At 32.2% G+C, this 20425-nt stretch overlaps 1 protein-coding gene across 1 annotated transcript in view; it reads left to right on the forward strand.

Moving 5' to 3' along the window:
* LOC127555412 (protein argonaute-3) overlaps positions 1-20425 on the forward strand; it is a 73025-nt gene that overhangs the window by 33145 nt on the left and 19455 nt on the right. The window contains exons 5-8 of the mRNA XM_051987678.1: positions 10998-11132; positions 17078-17165; positions 17316-17463; positions 18302-18421. Coding sequence (XP_051843638.1) covers positions 10998-11132; positions 17078-17165; positions 17316-17463; positions 18302-18421 — 491 coding nt within the window. The remainder of the gene's footprint in view (positions 1-10997; positions 11133-17077; positions 17166-17315; positions 17464-18301; positions 18422-20425) is intronic.

A 20425-nucleotide genomic window follows, 5' to 3' on the forward strand; every position in this document is an offset into this window, starting at 1 on the left:
TTCTGTTTTAGTAAAATTGAGTAATGTAGGTTTGATGTGTTTTAAGACAGTTATTTAGTGTTTACTATTTGCCAAGTCCCAACCTAGAAACAGAAACAAAGATAGCTGTATGTTCTCATAGCTTATAACCTAGTAAATTACTTTGCTATAGAACAACATAATTCAGTGCTGAATATCATCCTAAAAATTCACTCGGCATATACAGATTTATAGAATATACTGTTTCCCTAGGGATTATTAAATTCCATTTCCCCTAGTAACCTAAAACTCAGCAAGTTTGAGTTGAAAATTTTATTTCAGCACACTTTTCGAGCTCTTTTTTCAATAAGTTATATTTTTGTATCTACTTTTCCAGAGGAAAAAGTTTCTAGGAAAAATGTAGGGAGAGTAAATAATATATAAAATTTAGTTGCATTATAGTCAGAACCACCTAAAATGTCTCCTTTGGAAAGGAAAATATAGGTAACCAATCAAAATTAGTCTACAACAATGTTGTAGGCTTTTCGTGATTTTTATTATCTTGGATTCATAAGGGGAAACCCTAACTTAAAATTAGAAAACATTTTAAGGTAATCAGTTTCTATATCAATTATTGAAAATATTACAAACAGGTCTTTTTATTCTTCTATACTTATGGTACATAGTAATGAGACAGTTACTGAACAGCCTTCTTCCTTTTAGTAAATTGACCTGCATTTTATTTTTTAATTCGACCCATAAATGGGGGAGAGGGGGAAATGACTTATCATAGAGATGAAATTTTAGATATCTTCAACTATTCTCTAATATTGTTGTTTTACATTGAAAAAATGCTATTTTCTTTCCTATGCCATGCATTTACTTGATTTTAAAAGTACTAGGTACCTACTTTGTGTCAGTACCATCTTAAGCTGTAGAGAGACATAGATAAAAATGAAACATCCTTACCCTCAAAGAGCTTATGTTATGCTGAGAGAAGTCAGTATTGAACTCATTTAAATAAATACAAAATACATACAAAATCATTTGGTAAGAGCAGAAGGGAGTGGTGACTATTACTACTTCAGACAAAAGAATAGGCCTCATCGAAGAAGTGGCACTTGTCTGAAGAGATTTTGTGATGAACACACTAGGCTATACAAAAATACTGAGATGAGAGGTGCACTATATGATAAAGAAGACTGGCAACTAAGCCAATTTTACTAGAACATAAAGTGCTTGGGGCAGAATAATATATTATAAATCTGCAAAGGATGGGAAAAAACTAGATTGTGAAGGACTTTAACAGCCAACCAGCCAAGAGTATATTTTATCCTAGAGGCAGTTGTTAGCCACTAGAGCTTTGATGGGTGAGGGAGGGAGTTGTTCATGGTGACCCTGAGTTTTAAAGGCTTTAGGATAGGTAAAGAGATAAAAAAAATATCCCTATTTGATATTGGTGTGATGATTTATTTGGAAAATTCTAGGCAATTGAAATAAATTGATTAGTAGCAGGTTTTTAAAAAAATCCTCAAAAATTAGCTGCATTTCTATATAATAATAACACAATCCAAGAGACAATAATAGAAAGGGAAACTCATTCTAAATAATGATAAAATGCATAAATTATGTGGGGATCAGTTTTCCAAAGTCCACAGAAGATGTGCATAGATTCAATTACAAAGTGCTCATTAAATGAACAGTTTAAATAGCTTGAAAAATGTTTGTTCAGTACTCATGCCTAGACTGTGCCAATGTGATAAAAATGATACATTCAGAATTAATTTATACTCAATGCTATGCTAATCAGATAATCAGATAAATACTTTACAGAACTCAATAAAACAATAACAATTGACTTGGAGAAATAAAAGATCTAGAATATAAAGGGAAATAAAAAGAAGGAAGAAGGAATAGTACTTCCCAACCTCAGACTGTATTATAAAGCAATCAACCATTTGATATTGGTTAAAAAATAGAAAGTAGGTCACTGGAACACACCAGAAAAGGGAGACTCAAGAACAATGGAACTCAATAATCCAGCGTCTAATAAACCAGAAAACCTAATAAATTAGAACTCCCTATTTGATTTTTTAAAATTGCTGGAAATATTAGAAAACAAGCTGGAAGAAATTAACCTTTGACTATATTTCACAATTCATTCTAAATGGATACATGACCTTATTATCTGTATAAAAATTAAAAGAAAAAGCAGATCATATACCATAATAGCTCTAGGTAGATGTATTCTTCACTAAAAATGGGATAGAGATAATTACAAAAGATAAAATATTCTTTTGATTATAGGGAAACAGTTGAGAGGAGGAAATTTTTTTGTGTCAAATTTCTCTGGCAGGGAATTATTAATCAAAATAAATAAGTAAAATATATCATCAAAAGGCATTCCTCAAGAGATGTGATCAAAGAATATGAGCATGAGTTCTCAAAAGGATTGCAAACTTAACAAACATATGAAAGAATGTTCCAATTGACTAATAATAAAAGAAATGAAACCTTTAGGTTTCACTTTACACCCTGAAAACTGACAAAGATGAGTATAATCATGTTGGAAGGATTGTCGGAAGATTGCCATTATTGATAGAGTTGTGTTATTCTGGTAGAGCAGTTTGGAATTATGCAGATAAAGTGACTAAAGTGTACTCTTTGACCCTAAATATTCACATAGACTATTTGTGCCCAACTTAAGAGTAGAGCATTCTGAGCTTATATTGGTCCAGTCAGTTACATAGTCAGATATATACTACTTTGACTCCCAACACTGATATCATTTTGTCCTCTTTGAGAATGAAAGATAACAGCCAACCAATCAACTCTTTGACCCAGACATTCCATTACTAGGCTTATTCCTCAATAAGATTATTGATAAGAAAGTCCCCATATATACACACAAAATAGATACCCATTGAGTGGGGGATGGCTAAACAATCTGTAGCACATGAATATAATTATTGCACAGCAATGCTATAAGAAATAGTGAATGTTATTAATAGAGAACCTTAGAAAGATTTATATGAACTGATACAGGGTGAAGTAAGTAGAGCCAAGGATCACCCAACATACACATTAACAAATTTTTTTTTCAAAATTTAATAATTTCCCCCAGTTACATTTAAAACAATTTTTACACTTTTTTCAAATAATCTCCATTAGAAAACTTATCATCTCCCTGATGTCATTGTCTTCTTCGAGAAAAGGAAAAGCATCAAAATTTTAAAAATGTGAAATTATGCAAAACATTTTTATAAAAGTCATATTGTGAAAGAAAACATAGATCTCCCATTCTAAAAAACAAACAACCCCTCCCCACAAAAAAAAAAAAATTCAAGAAAAATAAAGTGAGCCAGCTCCTGCCCAGTCCCAGCCCTAGTCTAACCTCTGAATCAGTAATTTTCGTGGATCATTGTGTGGCTAAGAATAGCAAAGTTATTTACAGCTGATCATCCCAAAACATTACAAAATTTTATTTTATTTTATTTTCCTAGTAAATTTATTTATTTTTTAATATGTATTGCTTTATGAATCATATTGGGAGAGAAAAACAGAGCAAAGGGGAAAAACCATAGGAGAAAAAAAAAACGGAAAAAAACAAGTGAACATAACATGTATTGCTATACATTCAGTCTCCTTAGTTCTTTTTCTGAATGCAGATGGCGTTTTTTGTCCAAAGTCTAATGGGATTGCATTAGATCACTGAACCACTGAGAAGAACCAAGTCTTTCATAGTTGGTCATCACACATTCTTGATGTTATTGCTTACAATGTATTTCTGGTTTTACTTGTTTCATTCAGCATCAGTTCATATTAATCTTTCCAGGCCAACAATGCATTAATGTCTCAATTTTCCCACATCCCCTCCAACACTGATAGTTATCTTTTCCTGTTATCTTAGCCAATCTGGGAGGTGTAAGTTAGTATCTCAGAGTTGTTTTAATTTGCATTTCTCTAAATAGTGATGTAAAGCATTTTTTCATATAAATATAGATGACTTTAATTTTATCATCTGAAAATTGTTCATATCCTTTGATCATTTATCAATTGGGGAATAATCTTATAAATTTGACACAGTTCTTTTTTTATTTTAGAAATGAAACCTCTGTCAGAAACACTGGCTATAATAATTTTTTCACAGCTTTGTATTTTCCTTTTAATCTTGTTTCATCTTGTTTCTGTCGGTTTTGTTTGTGCAAAACCTTTTTAATTTAATGTAATCAGAACTGTCCATTTTGCCTTTCATAATGTTCTCTAGTTCTTCTTTGATCATAAATCCTCCCTTCTCCAAAGATCTGATAAAGTAAATTATCCCTTGTTCTCCTAATTTATTTATGATATCATCCTTTATGTGCAAATCATGTGTCCATTTTGACCTTATTTTGGTATGGGCTGTAATATGTAGGTCTCTGCTGAGTTTCTGGCATAGTATTTTCCAGTTTTCCCAGCAATTTTTGTCAAATAGTGAGTTCTTATTTCAGAAGCTGGAGTTCGGGGGTTTATCAAATACTAGATTATTATAGGTCTTGCTGTTGTGTTGTGTGTATCTAATCTATTCCATTGATCCACCACTGTATTTCTTAGCCAGTACCAGATGGTTCTGATGACTGCTGCTTTATAATACAGTTTTAGTTTTGATACTGCTAAGTCACATCCTTTATAATTTTTTTTCATTAATTCCCTTTATATTCTTGACTTTTTTGATCTGATAGAAATATTTTCTTTTAAAAAAGCATAGTTAAAAACAAGATGGTATCACTCCACTCCTCCCACATATATGGGAGGTTTATAAGTGTAATACATTGCACATATTTTTTAGCTTTTTTAGAGGTATTGATCAGTTATACTCTTTAGTTTTCATTTTCTTTTTAAAAAAATGTTATATCAATTAGCACTCTGGAAAAGGGAAGAAAAAAGGGATACTAGTAGAAACTAGTGATTTAAAATTAATGGAAGACATCAGTAAAAACCATTAAAAAAAAAAAGAAAGCAAAAAGCTAATGAGGAAAAGAATTTCTTAAAAAGCAAAATTGGCCAATTGGGAAAGGAGATACAAAAGTTCATTGAGGAAAATAATCAAGCAAGTGGAAGCTAATGAGAAATCGATACAAAAAAGCAAAACCAAAAAAAAGAAAAAGAAAAAATGTGAAATATTTCCTTAGAAAAACAACTGACCTGAAAAGTAGAGATAATTTAAAACATTATTGGTCTTCCTGAAAGTCATGATCAAATAAAGAGCCTGGATATCATTTTTCAAGAAATTAAAAAGGAAAACTGTCCTGATATTCTAGAACCAGAGGGTAAAATAGAAATTGAAAGAATCCCTTGATCATCACCTAAAAGAGATACCAAAATGAAAACTCCCAGGAATATTCCAGAACTGGGGGTCAAGGAGAAAATATTACAAGCACCCAGAAAGAAAAAATTCAAAAATAGTAGAATCATAGTTAGGATAACACAAGATTTAGTAGCCTCTACATTTAAAGGCCTGGAGGACTTGGAATATGATATTCTGGAGAGCAATGGAACTAGGATTACAACCAAAAATCATCTATCCAGCAAAACTGAATATAAACCTTCAGAAGAAAAGGTAGTCTTTCAATGAAATAGAGAATTCTCAAGCATTCATGATGAAAAAGACCAGAACTGAAAGGAAAATATGATTTTCAAATACGGACTCTGGAGAAGCATAAGGAAGTAATCAGGAGAGTGATATCAAAGGGACTTAATAAGGTCTGTTTACATTCCTCCATGGGAGGATGATACTTGTAACTCATAGAACTTTCCTATTATTATGGTAGTTAAAAGGAGTATATATAGATAGAGGGCACAGATCTGAGTTTCATATGAAGGGATAATATCTTTTTAAAAGATGAAATTAAGAGGTGAGAAAAAAATGTGCTGAGAGGAAGGAAAAGGGAAAAGTGGAATGTCCCAAATTATCTGTCATAAAAAAAGAGGCAAGAAAAGCTTTTACAGGGGAAGGAAAGAGGGAGAGGAGAGGGGAAGTGAACCTTACTTTCATCAGAATTGGCTCAAAGAGGAAATAATATACATACTGAATAGGTGTACAGGTGTATCTTACCTTGTAAGAAAATAGGAAGGGAATAGAATATGAGAAGGGAGGAGAATGATAAGAGAGGTTATATTAGGGGAGGGAGTGGTCAGTAGCAAAACACTTTTGAGAAGGAATGAAGTGAAAGAGAAGAAATGGGGAAAATACAATTAGCAATAGTAATTGTAAAAAATTTTCAAAGCAAGTTTCTCTGATGAGGCCTCATTTCTCATACATAGAGGGAACTGAGTCAAATTTATAAAAAATGAGAGCCATATCCCAGTTGATAAATGATCAAAGATATGATCTATGTCCAAACAGCTATAACTTTATGTTTTCCTTTGATCGTTTATCTCATCACACTAGCAAATACCTGCTCTCATCTAGTTCATAAATTTAGTTACCAAGGAAACCAAAACCTTGATTTGCAACTGTTGTGGGTGTAAGCTATTCATTTAGTAATTATCTTTGGTAGACTTTGGCTACAGCTTATGTCATTTGATGTTGCTGGGGCTGATGAATGATTGAAGAATGTTTTGTTATATTAGGTTTTTAAATATTTTTTACTATTTCAAATCTCAGAACTTTAAAAAATGCTGGTTAGCTATTGTATATTTGTCAAATTAAACAACAGATTTTGATGTTATACTTTAAAGCTAATTTAGCCATAACTAAGTGTTGTTGATCAAAGATAGTAATGGAAATTATATTAGTTCATTTTAGCCTGTTTGATAATCACATCAAAAGTCAAAATTGTAACATAGGGAAGATTTTAAGTCTGTCATGATAAAGAAGTAGCTTATTGGTATTGGAAGTAGCATTGTCAATTAATCATATAATTTTAGAGCTAAAAAGATTATCATCTTATCCAGATTGAGGAAGATGAATGGTAAATATATTTAGTTGTTTGCCTTAAGTTTCACAACTAGTTTGTGACCAGGATTAGTATCTTGCTAGTCCAGTTCTCATTATAACCATTAGGGAATTCCTCAATCCAGAGATGCTAAGATTCTTCTGAAAAGAACTTCCATCTTGCTCCATTTGACTGAAGGTCAACAAATCCAGAGACAAGCCTAGAAAAAAAAGTCAGTTATCATTAGCTGATGGGCAGTTGCCAGCTGACTAGCAACTCCACTTAATCAAGGGAAATACACACATATATAGTATTTCACAAAGCCCCGGGCAATATTACAGACGTTCATTTATAAGTTTTTTTTTTATCCTTAAGAAAAACTAGCTCAATTATTCTAATTCTTACAAGTCCAATTTCTGTTAGGAAATATAGAAATTTATAAGCCACCATAAGAGTTCAGAATTATAACTCAATTGGATCTCTTTCTACTTATTGCAATTGTTCTGCATTAGTCATGTATAGATAATATATTGTAATATTTTGAAGGATTGGCTTTCAGGGAATTATACAGACTGAAAAACACAAGGCAGTTAATGATTTATAAACTGGCAAACCCTAGATTTTGAATGTGGAATAAACTTATTTGTGTTTATTCTTTTATTATGCCTAATGTTGAGAATGTATGTGTAATGTTAAGTAATGTTAACAAGTGTCCTGTTTCCCTCTTTTGAACTCTTAATTGCCTAGTCCCCATCTCTCTTGGAAATCTATGATATGTGACAGTGATTTTTGTTTAGAATGGTGGCTGGATGGTTATTTATGTATTTCTCTGTCTTATCACTTTTTGAGAGCTACTACCAATCTACCTTCTAGCCTTTACTTGGCTTTAATCTTGCCACATTGTATTTTAAATTATTTACTATTGTAAAATACTTAAGTAATTTCTTATATAAGACCTTTTGATTTACTTAATAATTACTATTAAAATAAAATGTCTGACTATTTGCTATTAATAGCAAATGAATTGTTTAGCTAGCTAGATCCAAAATAGTTTGGGTTTTGCTTTTTAAACTTTAATCTGTTTTGGATGGAAATATTTTAAAAATGAACTAAACTCATTGTGTACTCTTTCCAGGTCACACATATGCAGGCAAATTTGCAGTGTATTTCAGATGTTAAGAACATCCTGCACAGGTGATATGATGAAAGTGGTCTTTTAGGAAGGTTATTCTAGCAATGCTAGATTGGAGTTAGATGTTAGGCTGTGTGACATGATAAATCCAAACCTAGGATGGTAACATTTGAAATGGGGGTTGAAGGAGATTTCTTGGAAAGAATTGATAAAAATTTGGTGACTATTTGTGTATATTGGAGTGAATAGAAATGATTAAGATTTTGTACTTGAAGATTTTTTAGTAAAAGATTGATCCTATTGATTATTTTGTTTAAATGGGAAAAAATAGTAAGAGTGGTTTTGTTTGTTTTTTTTTTTTCCTTAGCCTTTGGTTCTTTATGTATAATTGGAAATAGGATCCACTTCTTTTCTATTTACTGTGTCACATTCCTTCTAAAATAACATTTATAGCTAAAATTTATATATTGGTTACTATGTGCCAGGCACTGTGCTGAATGCTTTACAATTATCTCATTTGACCCTCATAGCAAACCTGATAGGTAGTTGCTAATATTATTCCCATTTTACAGATGAGGAAACTGAGGCAAACAGGTTAAGTGACTTAGCCAGGGTCATCTAGCTAGTAAGCATCTGAAACAGGATTTTAACTTGTGTCTTCCTAACTCTAAACCTGGTACTCTATGCATGGCACCATCTAACTCCCCTACTAAGGGAAAAGATTTGGGAGAAAGAGAACTGTTCAAATTCACAAAATCTATAAGGCCAAGCTTTAAAACAAATTTCTCTGTTGCACTTGAATGATTTTATAAAGTTACTTCCAAGCTACTTCTCATGCCATCCTGCCTAGAAAAGCCAAAATAACTTTAATGGTTTTTATATAAAATACTACTCAGTATTGTTTATGAGATCATGAAAGCTTTGCTCTAAAGTTTAATATATTAACCCAAGTGAAAGGTTTTTATTGCCTTCAGTTGACTGTTTCTGGTATTCCAGATCCCTGGTATCAAAATACTATTTGTCAAAATAAATGTTGCCTTTTAATTTCTAAAGATTTGATGTGAAAAAATATACTTTATTTCAAAATATCTCAAAATTATCAAAAAGGGCTGGAATAAGCCCTTGTTGATAACTGTAATGTCATATGGTATTTTATAGTTACAGATCACATGCCATACATTTTTTGATCACCCTTATCCTCATTACAACCCTATTCAAGAAGTTGTATAGATAATATTATTTATTTACAAAACTGAAAATGAAGTTCCTTAAATGTAAATAACCTTCCCATAATCGCCCATCCCTGAATGCCTATGGTTTTTAGTTATTAACATTTGATAAATTCTTGTTGATTAATTGCAGAGCATAGTGTAGAAATTTCAGAGAATGCTACTACAATAAAACCAACATGAGATATAGTATGAAGCAGCATGAATATAGCTCTACAGCAGAAGGAACACTGGACTATGAAACAATAGACTTGTGTCCTGATTCTGGTGCTTACTAAACCAAGTTTACTTGGTTTACTCTACTCTTGGTTTACTGTTTACTCTAAACAGAGTTACTTACTTACTTCCCTTCTCATCTTATTTTTCTCATCTTATAAATAGAGCAATGGTATTTGTGCAACATACCCCTCAGGGTGATCAAATGATGTAGTGTTTTATAAAGCATTTTACAAATATGAAGTTTTTTTAGTTGTAGCTTTGTGCCTTACTCTTTGGTTAGGAATAAAATTTCAATTGTAGAATTATTTTTATGGAAAAATCATGCTATGGTTTTCAGAAATATACTGCTGCTCAAAGTGAATAGCCTGAAAGTACAAAAGCAAGTCAGTCTGTGTCTCACATGACCTGTACATGTGCACGTACACATACATGCATAAAATTCCTATAAATTCCAAATAAAATAAGTAATATTGGGAAACATTTATTTATTTATTATTGTATCTTATTGACTATTGACATAGCAAGAAAAGCATCTTTTTGACAGCCCATTTATTAAATGTCTATTATTGACAAGGGCACTGCTTGCTAGACAAGAGAAAGGGAATATCCCTCTTAACTCTATAGTGTTTAGAAATGTTGAATAAGAAGCGTAATATGACTTAACAGAACTAGGAGAATTGCATCAGTTCTAACTTGTAGCATGCTTGTGCAGATAGGAAAATTAAAGACCCTATATTTCTTGCCCTTAACTTTTTATATGTTTTCCTCATTCATATGAGTCATTGGGTTTTATGATGATGATAAAAGGCAGGGATAGACCACAAATAGTAGCCTATTTACTAGGTTAGATTTTTTTTCTTTGAGGAAGAAAAAATGACAAAAAAAAAAATCTTGTCACAGATTTAAAAATCTTCTAGATCTGATACTATTCATAACAGTTTGACTCAATCACTTTTGTTTTATTTTGTTTTTTGGTTGAGGCAATTGGGATTAAGTGGCTTGCCCAGGGTCACATAGCTAGGAAGTATTAAGTGTCTGAGTTTAGATTTGAACTCAGATGTTCCTGACTTCAGAGCTGGTGCTCTATCTACTGCCACCTAGATGCCCCCAACTTAATCACTTTTAAAATTAATATACCATTATGAAAAGAGCAGGAGGGTGAGAGCCAGATAGCCTGTGTTTAAATGTACAAGTGACTTAATCTTTTTGAGTCTCAATTTCCTTATCTACAATGAAATTGAACAAAGTAATGCTGTATGATGTTAACTTTACTAAAATGATTTTAGATTGAAAGAATTGTATAAAGAAGATTCATTCATTGGTATTTTAGTAGTTATCTACCACAAATCAGGTTAGGATCATGCCTCATGAATAGGGCTTTAAAAACAAGTCTATAATTGGTTATGTTAGTAACTTTTGTTACATGTACTGTTTATGAACTCTCGATCTATATATTTCTTTTAAATAGCCTTTGAACTCTGTACAAAATAAATATGATAGAAGATTCCTTAATTTAAAAAAAATTTTTTTTTCTCCTTCTAGTTTCTGCTACTGCCTTCTATAAAGCACAACCTGTAATTCAGTTCATGTGTGAAGTCCTTGACATTCATAATATTGATGAACAACCAAGACCTCTTACTGATTCTCATCGGGTAAAATTCACTAAAGAAATAAAGGGTGAGTAGACGAGGGTGTCTTAATCTAGAATGGCTTCTATAATGACTAAAAATGGAATGATGATTATAGCTTTCTTTTTTTTTTTTCATAATCCAAGTAGTTTTTCATGTGTCACATATCACCAGTAAGACTATTCCCCAAACTGTCATATACATTCATATCTACAGCATCTTAAGTAAGGCTTTATTTAGCTTCATCTGCAAGAAACGAAATAGCAAATAATGAAAAGATTCTGTATTTTTTAAAAGCAGGATTGGCCATTGTTATGCAAAATAAAATTTGTGCCAATTATTATTTTGACTGAATACCAGAACTACTACCCCACGCGGAATGTTGGTAGAATCCATCTTTTGCCATGCCCTTAAAAAGCAGGCAACTCATCTCTCAGGTGTGTCTAATTTTCAAAGCTGGAGTCCTTAATCTTTGATAGTGTCCAATACAATGGCTTTCTTAAGTTTCTGTGAAATGATATAATGCAGACTGTCAAGCATTACCTCGTCAAGTTCTTTCTACTTTCTGTTTATTTAAAAACATTTGGAATGTGAAGCTGATCAACCCTGTTTAATATATGTTGTTTGGAGTAGTGCAGACTAAGGACAGTTAGAATTAGTCACATATTGGCCATTGATTCATTGAGATCCTAACAATTGGTAAAAACTTGTATACAGTTACTTGGAAAAGTGATGCCAAACAGATTAATTTTCCTATCATCTGAGTGGCACAGCCTTCACTTAGTATAAATAGTAATTAATTTACAAAATGCCCATGGCCAACGATGGATACATCATATTTTTAAAAAAAGTATTCTTGGTGAATATGTTTTGGTTCAATGAATTTAGACCATTCCAGCTGTCCACTGTAAATGTTTTAGAATGTCAAATAATACTATGAAGTGATATCTCCTGCTTCACCAACAGACTTTAATACTATGCCTGTCATCAAGAGAAGAAAAATTAGAATTTCTCCTGCTTTGAAAATAAGCATCTAAGTTTCACTTTAAGAAATGCTGCTCAATTGCTACCACAAGAAACGTTTATTTTAATCTTGCCTACTTTGTCATTGTCATTACATGATTAGCTTAACAGCACAGTTTGCATTTTTCAGGAGTTAGTGCAGAACCATTAATACGTTACCATCTAAGTGCCATAGTTTCCAATGGAGTTGCTGCTTAGTTACCACCTCAATATCATAAAATCACATACATTACTTTGGGTAACTATGCAATCAACTCATATCACCACTCTATCACAGAAAATACAAGATGTACAGAACAAGGATTCAGCCGCTGCCCGAAGAGCATGGAATCGAGCTTAACTTCAACTGCTCAGGGGCCCAAAGAAATGACTGAAAAATCACTAGAAATCATTATAAAGTTGATGTTATAGTGAAGGTAAAGCCAAGTTTATAGGTTAAATATTTGATTAAAGCCAACCAAACATTTGGTTGGGTGGAGGTGGTGGGGAGGGGAATGGGCACCAAAACATTTAGCCACATTTAAAAAAAACTCAGGTTTTATATCTTTTTTAACAATGATTTGAATATTTTGTTTCTGTTATCTTATGGTTGGGAAAGTGGGGGGGTGGTGACTGGCTAATAATATTATTTTTCTAAAATAATGGCATTTAAGTACTTCTCGTTGATAGGTTGAGTTTTTTTCTTTACTTCCTTCTATGAAGAAGACAGTTTTAAAGAGTTAATTATATATATATTTTATTAACTCTCTCTATGTATATATGCCAACAGTAGAAAGGCAAGCAAACAAAATTTTGGCCTTTCATGCTATACACATTAAATGGAAAATATACATAAATTCCAAATAAAATAAGTAATATTGGGAAACATTTATTTATTTATTATTGTATCTTATTGACTATTGACATAGCAAGAAAAGCATCTTTTTGACAGCCCATTTATTAAATGTCTATTATTGACAAGGGCACTGCTTGCTAGACAAGAGAAAGGGAATATCCCTCTTAACTCTATAGTGTTTAGAAATGTTGAATAAGAAGCGTAATATGACTTAACAGAACTAGGAGAATTGCATCAGTTCTAACTTGTAGCATACTTGTGCAGATAGGAAAATTAAAGACCCTATATTTCTTGCCCTTAACTTTTTATATGTTTTCCTCATTCATATGAGTCATTGGGTTTTATGATGATGATAAAAGGCAGGGATAGACCACAAATAGTAGCCTATTTACTAGGTTAGATTTTTTTTCTTTGAGGAAGAAAAAATGACAAAAAAAAAAATCTTGTCACAGATTTAAAAATCTTCTAGATCTGATACTATTCATAACAGTTTGACTCAATCACTTTTGTTTTATTTTGTTTTTTGGTTGAGGCAATTGGGATTAAGTGGCTTGCCCAGGGTCACATAGCTAGGAAGTATTAAGTGTCTGAGTTTAGATTTGAACTCAGATGTTCCTGACTTCAGAGCTGGTGCTCTATCTACTGCCACCTAGATGCCCCCAACTTAATCACTTTTAAAATTAATATACCATTATGAAAAGAGCAGGAGGGTGAGAGCCAGATAGCCTGTGTTTAAATGTACAAGTGACTTAATCTTTTTGAGTCTCAATTTCCTTATCTACAATGAAATTGAACAAAGTAATGCTGTATGATGTTAACTTTACTAAAATGATTTTAGATTGAAAGAATTGTATAAAGAAGATTCATTCATTGGTATTTTAGTAGTTATCTACCACAAATCAGGTTAGGATCATGCCTCATGAATAGGGCTTTAAAAACAAGTCTATAATTGGTTATGTTAGTAACTTTTGTTACATGTACTGTTTATGAACTCTCGATCTATATATTTCTTTTAAATAGCCTTTGAACTCTGTACAAAATAAATATGATAGAAGATTCCTTAATTTAAAAAAAATTTTTTTTCTCCTTCTAGTTTCTGCTACTGCCTTCTATAAAGCACAACCTGTAATTCAGTTCATGTGTGAAGTCCTTGACATTCATAATATTGATGAACAACCAAGACCTCTTACTGATTCTCATCGGGTAAAATTCACTAAAGAAATAAAGGGTGAGTAGACGAGGGTGTCTTAATCTAGAATGGCTTCTATAATGACTAAAAATGGAATGATGATTATAGCTTTCTTTTTTTTTTTTCATAATCCAAGTAGTTTTTCATGTGTCACATATCACCAGTAAGACTATTCCCCAAACTGTCATATACATTCATATCTACAGCATCTTAAGTAAGGCTTTATTTAGCTTCATCTGCAAGAAACGAAATAGCAAATAATGAAAAGATTCTGTATTTTTTAAAAGCAGGATTGGCCATTGTTATGCAAAATAAAATTTGTGCCAATTATTATTTTGACTGAATACCAGAACTACTACCCCACGCGGAATGTTGGTAGAATCCATCTTTTGCCATGCCCTTAAAAAGCAGGCAACTCATCTCTCAGGTGTGTCTAATTTTCAAAGCTGGAGTCCTTAATCTTTGATAGTGTCCAATACAATGGCTTTCTTAAGTTTCTGTGAAATGATATAATGCAGACTGTCAAGCATTACCTCGTCAAGTTCTTTCTACTTTCTGTTTATTTAAAAACATTTGGAATGTGAAGCTGATCAACCCTGTTTAATATATGTTGTTTGGAGTAGTGCAGACTAAGGACAGTTAGAATTAGTCACATATTGGCCATTGATTCATTGAGATCCTAACAATTGGTAAAAACTTGTATACAGTTACTTGGAAAAGTGATGCCAAACAGATTAATTTTCCTATCATCTGAGTGGCACAGCCTTCACTTAGTATAAATAGTAATTAATTTACAAAATGCCCATGGCCAACGATGGATACATCATATTTTTAAAAAAAGTATTCTTGGTGAATATGTTTTGGTTCAATGAATTTAGACCATTCCAGCTGTCCACTGTAAATGTTTTAGAATGTCAAATAATACTATGAAGTGATATCTCCTGCTTCACCAACAGACTTTAATACTATGCCTGTCATCAAGAGAAGAAAAATTAGAATTTCTCCTGCTTTGAAAATAAGCATCTAAGTTTCACTTTAAGAAATGCTGCTCAATTGCTACCACAAGAAACGTTTATTTTAATCTTGCCTACTTTGTCATTGTCATTACATGATTAGCTTAACAGCACAGTTTGCATTTTTCAGGAGTTAGTGCAGAACCATTAATACGTTACCATCTAAGTGCCATAGTTTCCAATGGAGTTGCTGCTTAGTTACCACCTCAATATCATAAAATCACATACATTACTTTGGGTAACTATGCAATCAACTCATATCACCACTCTATCACAGAAAATACAAGATGTACAGAACAAGGATTCAGCCGCTGCCCGAAGAGCATGGAATCGAGCTTAACTTCAACTGCTCAGGGGCCCAAAGAAATGACTGAAAAATCACTAGAAATCATTATAAAGTTGATGTTATAGTGAAGGTAAAGCCAAGTTTATAGGTTAAATATTTGATTAAAGCCAACCAAACATTTGGTTGGGTGGAGGTGGTGGGGAGGGGAATGGGCACCAAAACATTTAGCCACATTTAAAAAAAACTCAGGTTTTTATATCTTTTTTAACAATGATTTGAATATTTTGTTTCTGTTATCTTATGGTTGGGAAAGTGGGGGGGTGGTGACTGGCTAATAATATTATTTTTCTAAAATAATGGCATTTAAGTACTTCTCGTTGATAGGTTGAGTTTTTTTCTTTACTTCCTTCTATGAAGAAGACAGTTTTAAAGAGTTAATTATATATATATTTTATTAACTCTCTCTATGTATATATGCCAACAGTAGAAAGGCAAGCAAACAAAATTTTGGCCTTTCATGCTATACACATTAAATGGAAAATATACATAATTTTCAATCTATTACCAGAAAGAACTCTGATGTCAGGTACATTGGTACAAAGTGTGCCATGTAGGAAATGGAAGCACATACTCTCTTATTTTCCATGGTATTATTTTGCTTCCAGTTGAAATTTTTCTTGTATTTCTATTAATATTTATTAATAATCTAGGAAACATTGATTAATTTAGCCATTTTTCATAACTGTACTGCAGAAATCTTAAGGGAAATTTGTTTTTATAACTTAATAAAAATGTAGTTGCAGTAAGTTTGAAACTTATTTAGGATCTTTTCAGAACTTTATTAATGAAAATAATTGTCCATTTCAGAGGAGAAATCAGTTCAAATGATTCAGACAGTTAATTTGGCAATCTTTTTCCAGTTTATTGTTTGAAATATTTTCCTTATTTAACAATTTGCTCTACAATACACATACCTTTAGTTTATATTTTTGTAGCATTTCTCACTATATTTTATTAGCCTTTATTGTTCTACAGAAAAAATCTGAGTTTTGACTAATGTAAATTTTTGTAAGGGTCACCTCAAGGAGTTACCAGTAAAATTTTCTCCTTCCTTATTGACTCAGTTAATAATTTGCTAACAAGTCTTTACGAAGTATATCACCAAGAAAGTATTGAAGCAAAATCTTTTAGGAGGTCTAAGAAGCATTTAGGTTGTCTCTTGCTCCCAGTAGCTAGGAATAAAGTAGCTCCCTACAGAATAACCCCCCTTGTATACTAGGATCTATTCAAGATAGCTCTTGCTCAGTCAGTACATTAGTAAATCAGGCTTATCATATTTAATTTTTGCACCCTCAGTTTCCCTTCTAAACACCTGGATTTTATGACCACTAGATGTTTGTTTATAGTAAACCTTTGTCCCCTGACTTGCAGGGATTACTAATTTATAGAGTTTTCATTGTTTAAGTATAGAGTTTTTGAAGGGGACTGTATTGGGTATGATATTCCCTAAACATGTTAGTCTATCCATTAAATAAGTGACTCTTTAGCTCTTGTGGTAGTAGACAGGCTTCTCATTTTTTATATGTTCAAATGCAAATATATTTTATATGCAACAGTTTGTAACCTCAGTTTTTGTTGTTGGGTACAGGTCTGAAGGTTGAAGTGACTCATTGTGGAACAATGAGGCGGAAATATCGTGTTTGTAATGTAACAAGGAGACCTGCCAGTCATCAAACGTAAGAGAAGCTGGTATTTGTAAGTGGACAGAAATGTGTAGGAAATGTTCCAGCATTAAATAGATTGGGAACTTTGCTCATTCATAATAGAATGATAATTGATGATCTTACTTTCCATGATATTTCTAAAAATCTTTCTTTGTTTTCCAGCTTTCCTTTACAGTTAGAAAATGGTCAAACAGTAGAAAGGACAGTGGCACAATATTTTAGAGAGAAGTACAACCTCCAGCTAAAGTATCCTCACCTTCCCTGTCTTCAAGTGGGACAGGAGCAGAAGCATACTTACCTGCCTCTGGAAGTAATTAAAGCTGCTTGTCATGGTTTATAATTTATAATTGGGGGAACTGGTTTTTGTTGTTGTTGAGTTACTTTTTCAAATGTTTTGAAATGATTGTTTTTCAAATGTTTGTTCTAATGTTTATGACCCCATTTGGGTTTTATTGGCAAAAATATCGAAATGGTTTGCTATTTACTTCTCCAGCTCATTTGATAAATGAGGAAACTGAAGCAAACAGGTAAATGACTTGCCCAGGGTCACATGACTAGTAAGTGTCTAATGTTGGATTTGAATTCAGGAAGAGGAGTTTCCTGACTACAAACTTGGCACTCTATCCACTGTGCCACTTAGCTGCATCTTGAGATCTGTTAGAACATGTAAATAATAGGTTAATAATATATTTAGTGATCCATGAAGTATCCCTAGGATGTGGTATATTCAAATTTTTTATACAACCTTTCTTCTTCTTCCTTCTAATAAATAAGCAAAGGTATAAATTAAACACCACAAATTGTCCCTGATTAAAAATGGAAAAATCTCTCTACTTTCAAAAGTTCCTTAAACTTTTCACAGATGAGGAAATATAGGCAAATGGAAGTTAAATGACTTGCCTTAGAGTCATCTATCTATCTAGTAAGTGTCTGAGGTCTAATTTAACTCAGCGATTCCTGATTCCAGACCTACCACTCTATCCACTATACCATATAGATACTTGAGTAGAGTTTTGTGGAAGTAGAAGAATCACACCAAATTATGTATAGAATGGTTTGGTTTGGCTTAAGTTTTTTTTTTAATTTGTTTGTTTTTTTAAGAAGAACTCAGGTAACATGTAGAACATAATCTTTATCCCCATTTGTAGGTCTGTAATATTGTGGCAGGACAGCGATGCATTAAGAAGCTTACTGACAATCAGACATCCACCATGATCAAGGCAACTGCAAGATCTGCTCCTGACAGACAAGAAGAAATTAGCAGATTGGTTAGTTTTTTATTAATCCTTTAAAATCTGAGAAGTCACAGCAAGTCACAAGCGAACCCTTATTCCTTGGTCCACATCTAATCCAAATTTTTCATCCTTTGTACTCTGCCTTTACTCTACTTCCCCAGTTGCATCTATATAGATTTTCCTTTGTCTTTAGGAGCAGAATCTACTCTCCATTTCAGCTCTAGAAACTGTTAAGCAAACATTAAGTTTCTGCTATGCTAAGTTATGGGAATATTACAACAAAAATAAAATAGTCCATGTTTTCAAAGAGCTTGCATTTTATTAAGAGAATTCAAGAACACAATTTATACAAAATAATTTGAGTAAAAAGGCACTACTCACAGGGAGGAACAGGTAGGAGATGGTGTATATTTGAGGTTCAAAGCAAAAAGGAATTCTTTAGAGTGCATTCCAAACATGAGGAATAGTCTTTGCACAGGCTTTTAAATTGAGTGGTGCTTCAGAAGAACAAGTAGTAGGCCAGTTTGACTGGACCTTAGGATATGTGAAGGAGAGTAATAGATCCTAAGCCTAAAAATATAGACATGAACCTAAATGTAAATGACCTTATTTATTCCCCCCTCTCCCAAAATCAAATTTATTGTAAGGTAAGTATTATGATATCAGTTATACATGTGAAAACATGCAAAACATATTTCCATATTTTTCATATTACAAAAAAAAAGACAAGAAAAGTAAAATAAAAAAATTTTGCTTCAGTTTTTATTCAGAGTCCAGTTTTTTACTCTAGTGGTAAGTAGCATTTTTCATCATGAGTTCTTTGAAATTGTCTGGGATTATTATCTTGATAAGAGTAGCCAAGTCTTTTCATAGTTGCTCATCCTTAAAATATAACTATTACTATGTACAATCTTTTCCTAGTTCTATTCATTTCATTTTGCCTCAATTCATATAAGTCTGTCCAGGTTTTATGAAACTATCTTGCTCATCATTTCTTCTAGCACAATAGCATTCCATCACAGTCATATACTGCAACTTTCCATTCCCCAGTTGATGAGCATCCCCTCAGTTTCTAATTCTTTACCATTTCAAAAACCTACTATAAATATGTACTTATGATCCTCTTCCTTTTGATTTGCTCTCTTTGGAATGTAGGACTGGTAATAGTATTCTTGGATTAAAGGGTATACACAGTTTTATAGAAATCTTTGGGATATAGAATTAGTAATACTATTCTTTGATTAAAAGGTATACATAGTTTTATAGAAATCCTTTTAGACATAGTTCCAAATTGTTCTTCAGAATAGTTGGACCCGTTCATAATTTCACCAACAATGCATTATCAGTTTCTAATTTTTTGTATCTTCTTCCACATTTGTCATTTTGCTTTTTGTTAATGTTAGCCTGTCTGATTGATATGAGGTCGTACCTCAAAAGTTGTTTTAATTTCCATTTCTTTAATCAATGTTTTTCACTTGATTTTGATTTCTTCTTCTGCAAACTGCCTGTTCATATACTTTTACCATTTATCACTTAGGTAATGATTTTTATTTTTAGAAATTTGGCTTTGTTCCATATATGAGAAATGAGGTCTTTATTAGAAAAAACTTGCTATAAATTTTTTTTTCAAATTTCCTGTTTTCCTTCTAACATTGACTGCATTGATTTTGTTGGTACAAAACCTCTAAGTTAATTATCAAAATTATCTATTTTACTTTCCATGATCATCTTTCTCTTGTTTGGTCATAATTTTTTCCTTATACATAGATCTGATAGGTAAAATTTTCTAAGCTTCTCTAATTTGCTTATGGTAATATGCTATCTGCAAAGAGTGGTAGTTTTGTTTCCTTATTGCTTATTCTAATTCCTTCAATGTTGTTTTCTCCTCTTATTCCTATAGCTAGCATTTCTAGTACAGTATTGAATAGTATTGGTGATAATGGACAACCTTGCTTCACTCCTGATCCTATTGGAAAGATTTCTAATTCACAGATAATGCTTGCCCTTGGTTTTAGATAGATATTGTTTATTATTTTG

This window comes from Antechinus flavipes, chromosome 3 (genome assembly GCF_016432865.1).
Source record: "Antechinus flavipes isolate AdamAnt ecotype Samford, QLD, Australia chromosome 3, AdamAnt_v2, whole genome shotgun sequence".
Taxonomy (NCBI): Eukaryota; Metazoa; Chordata; class Mammalia; order Dasyuromorphia; family Dasyuridae; genus Antechinus; species Antechinus flavipes.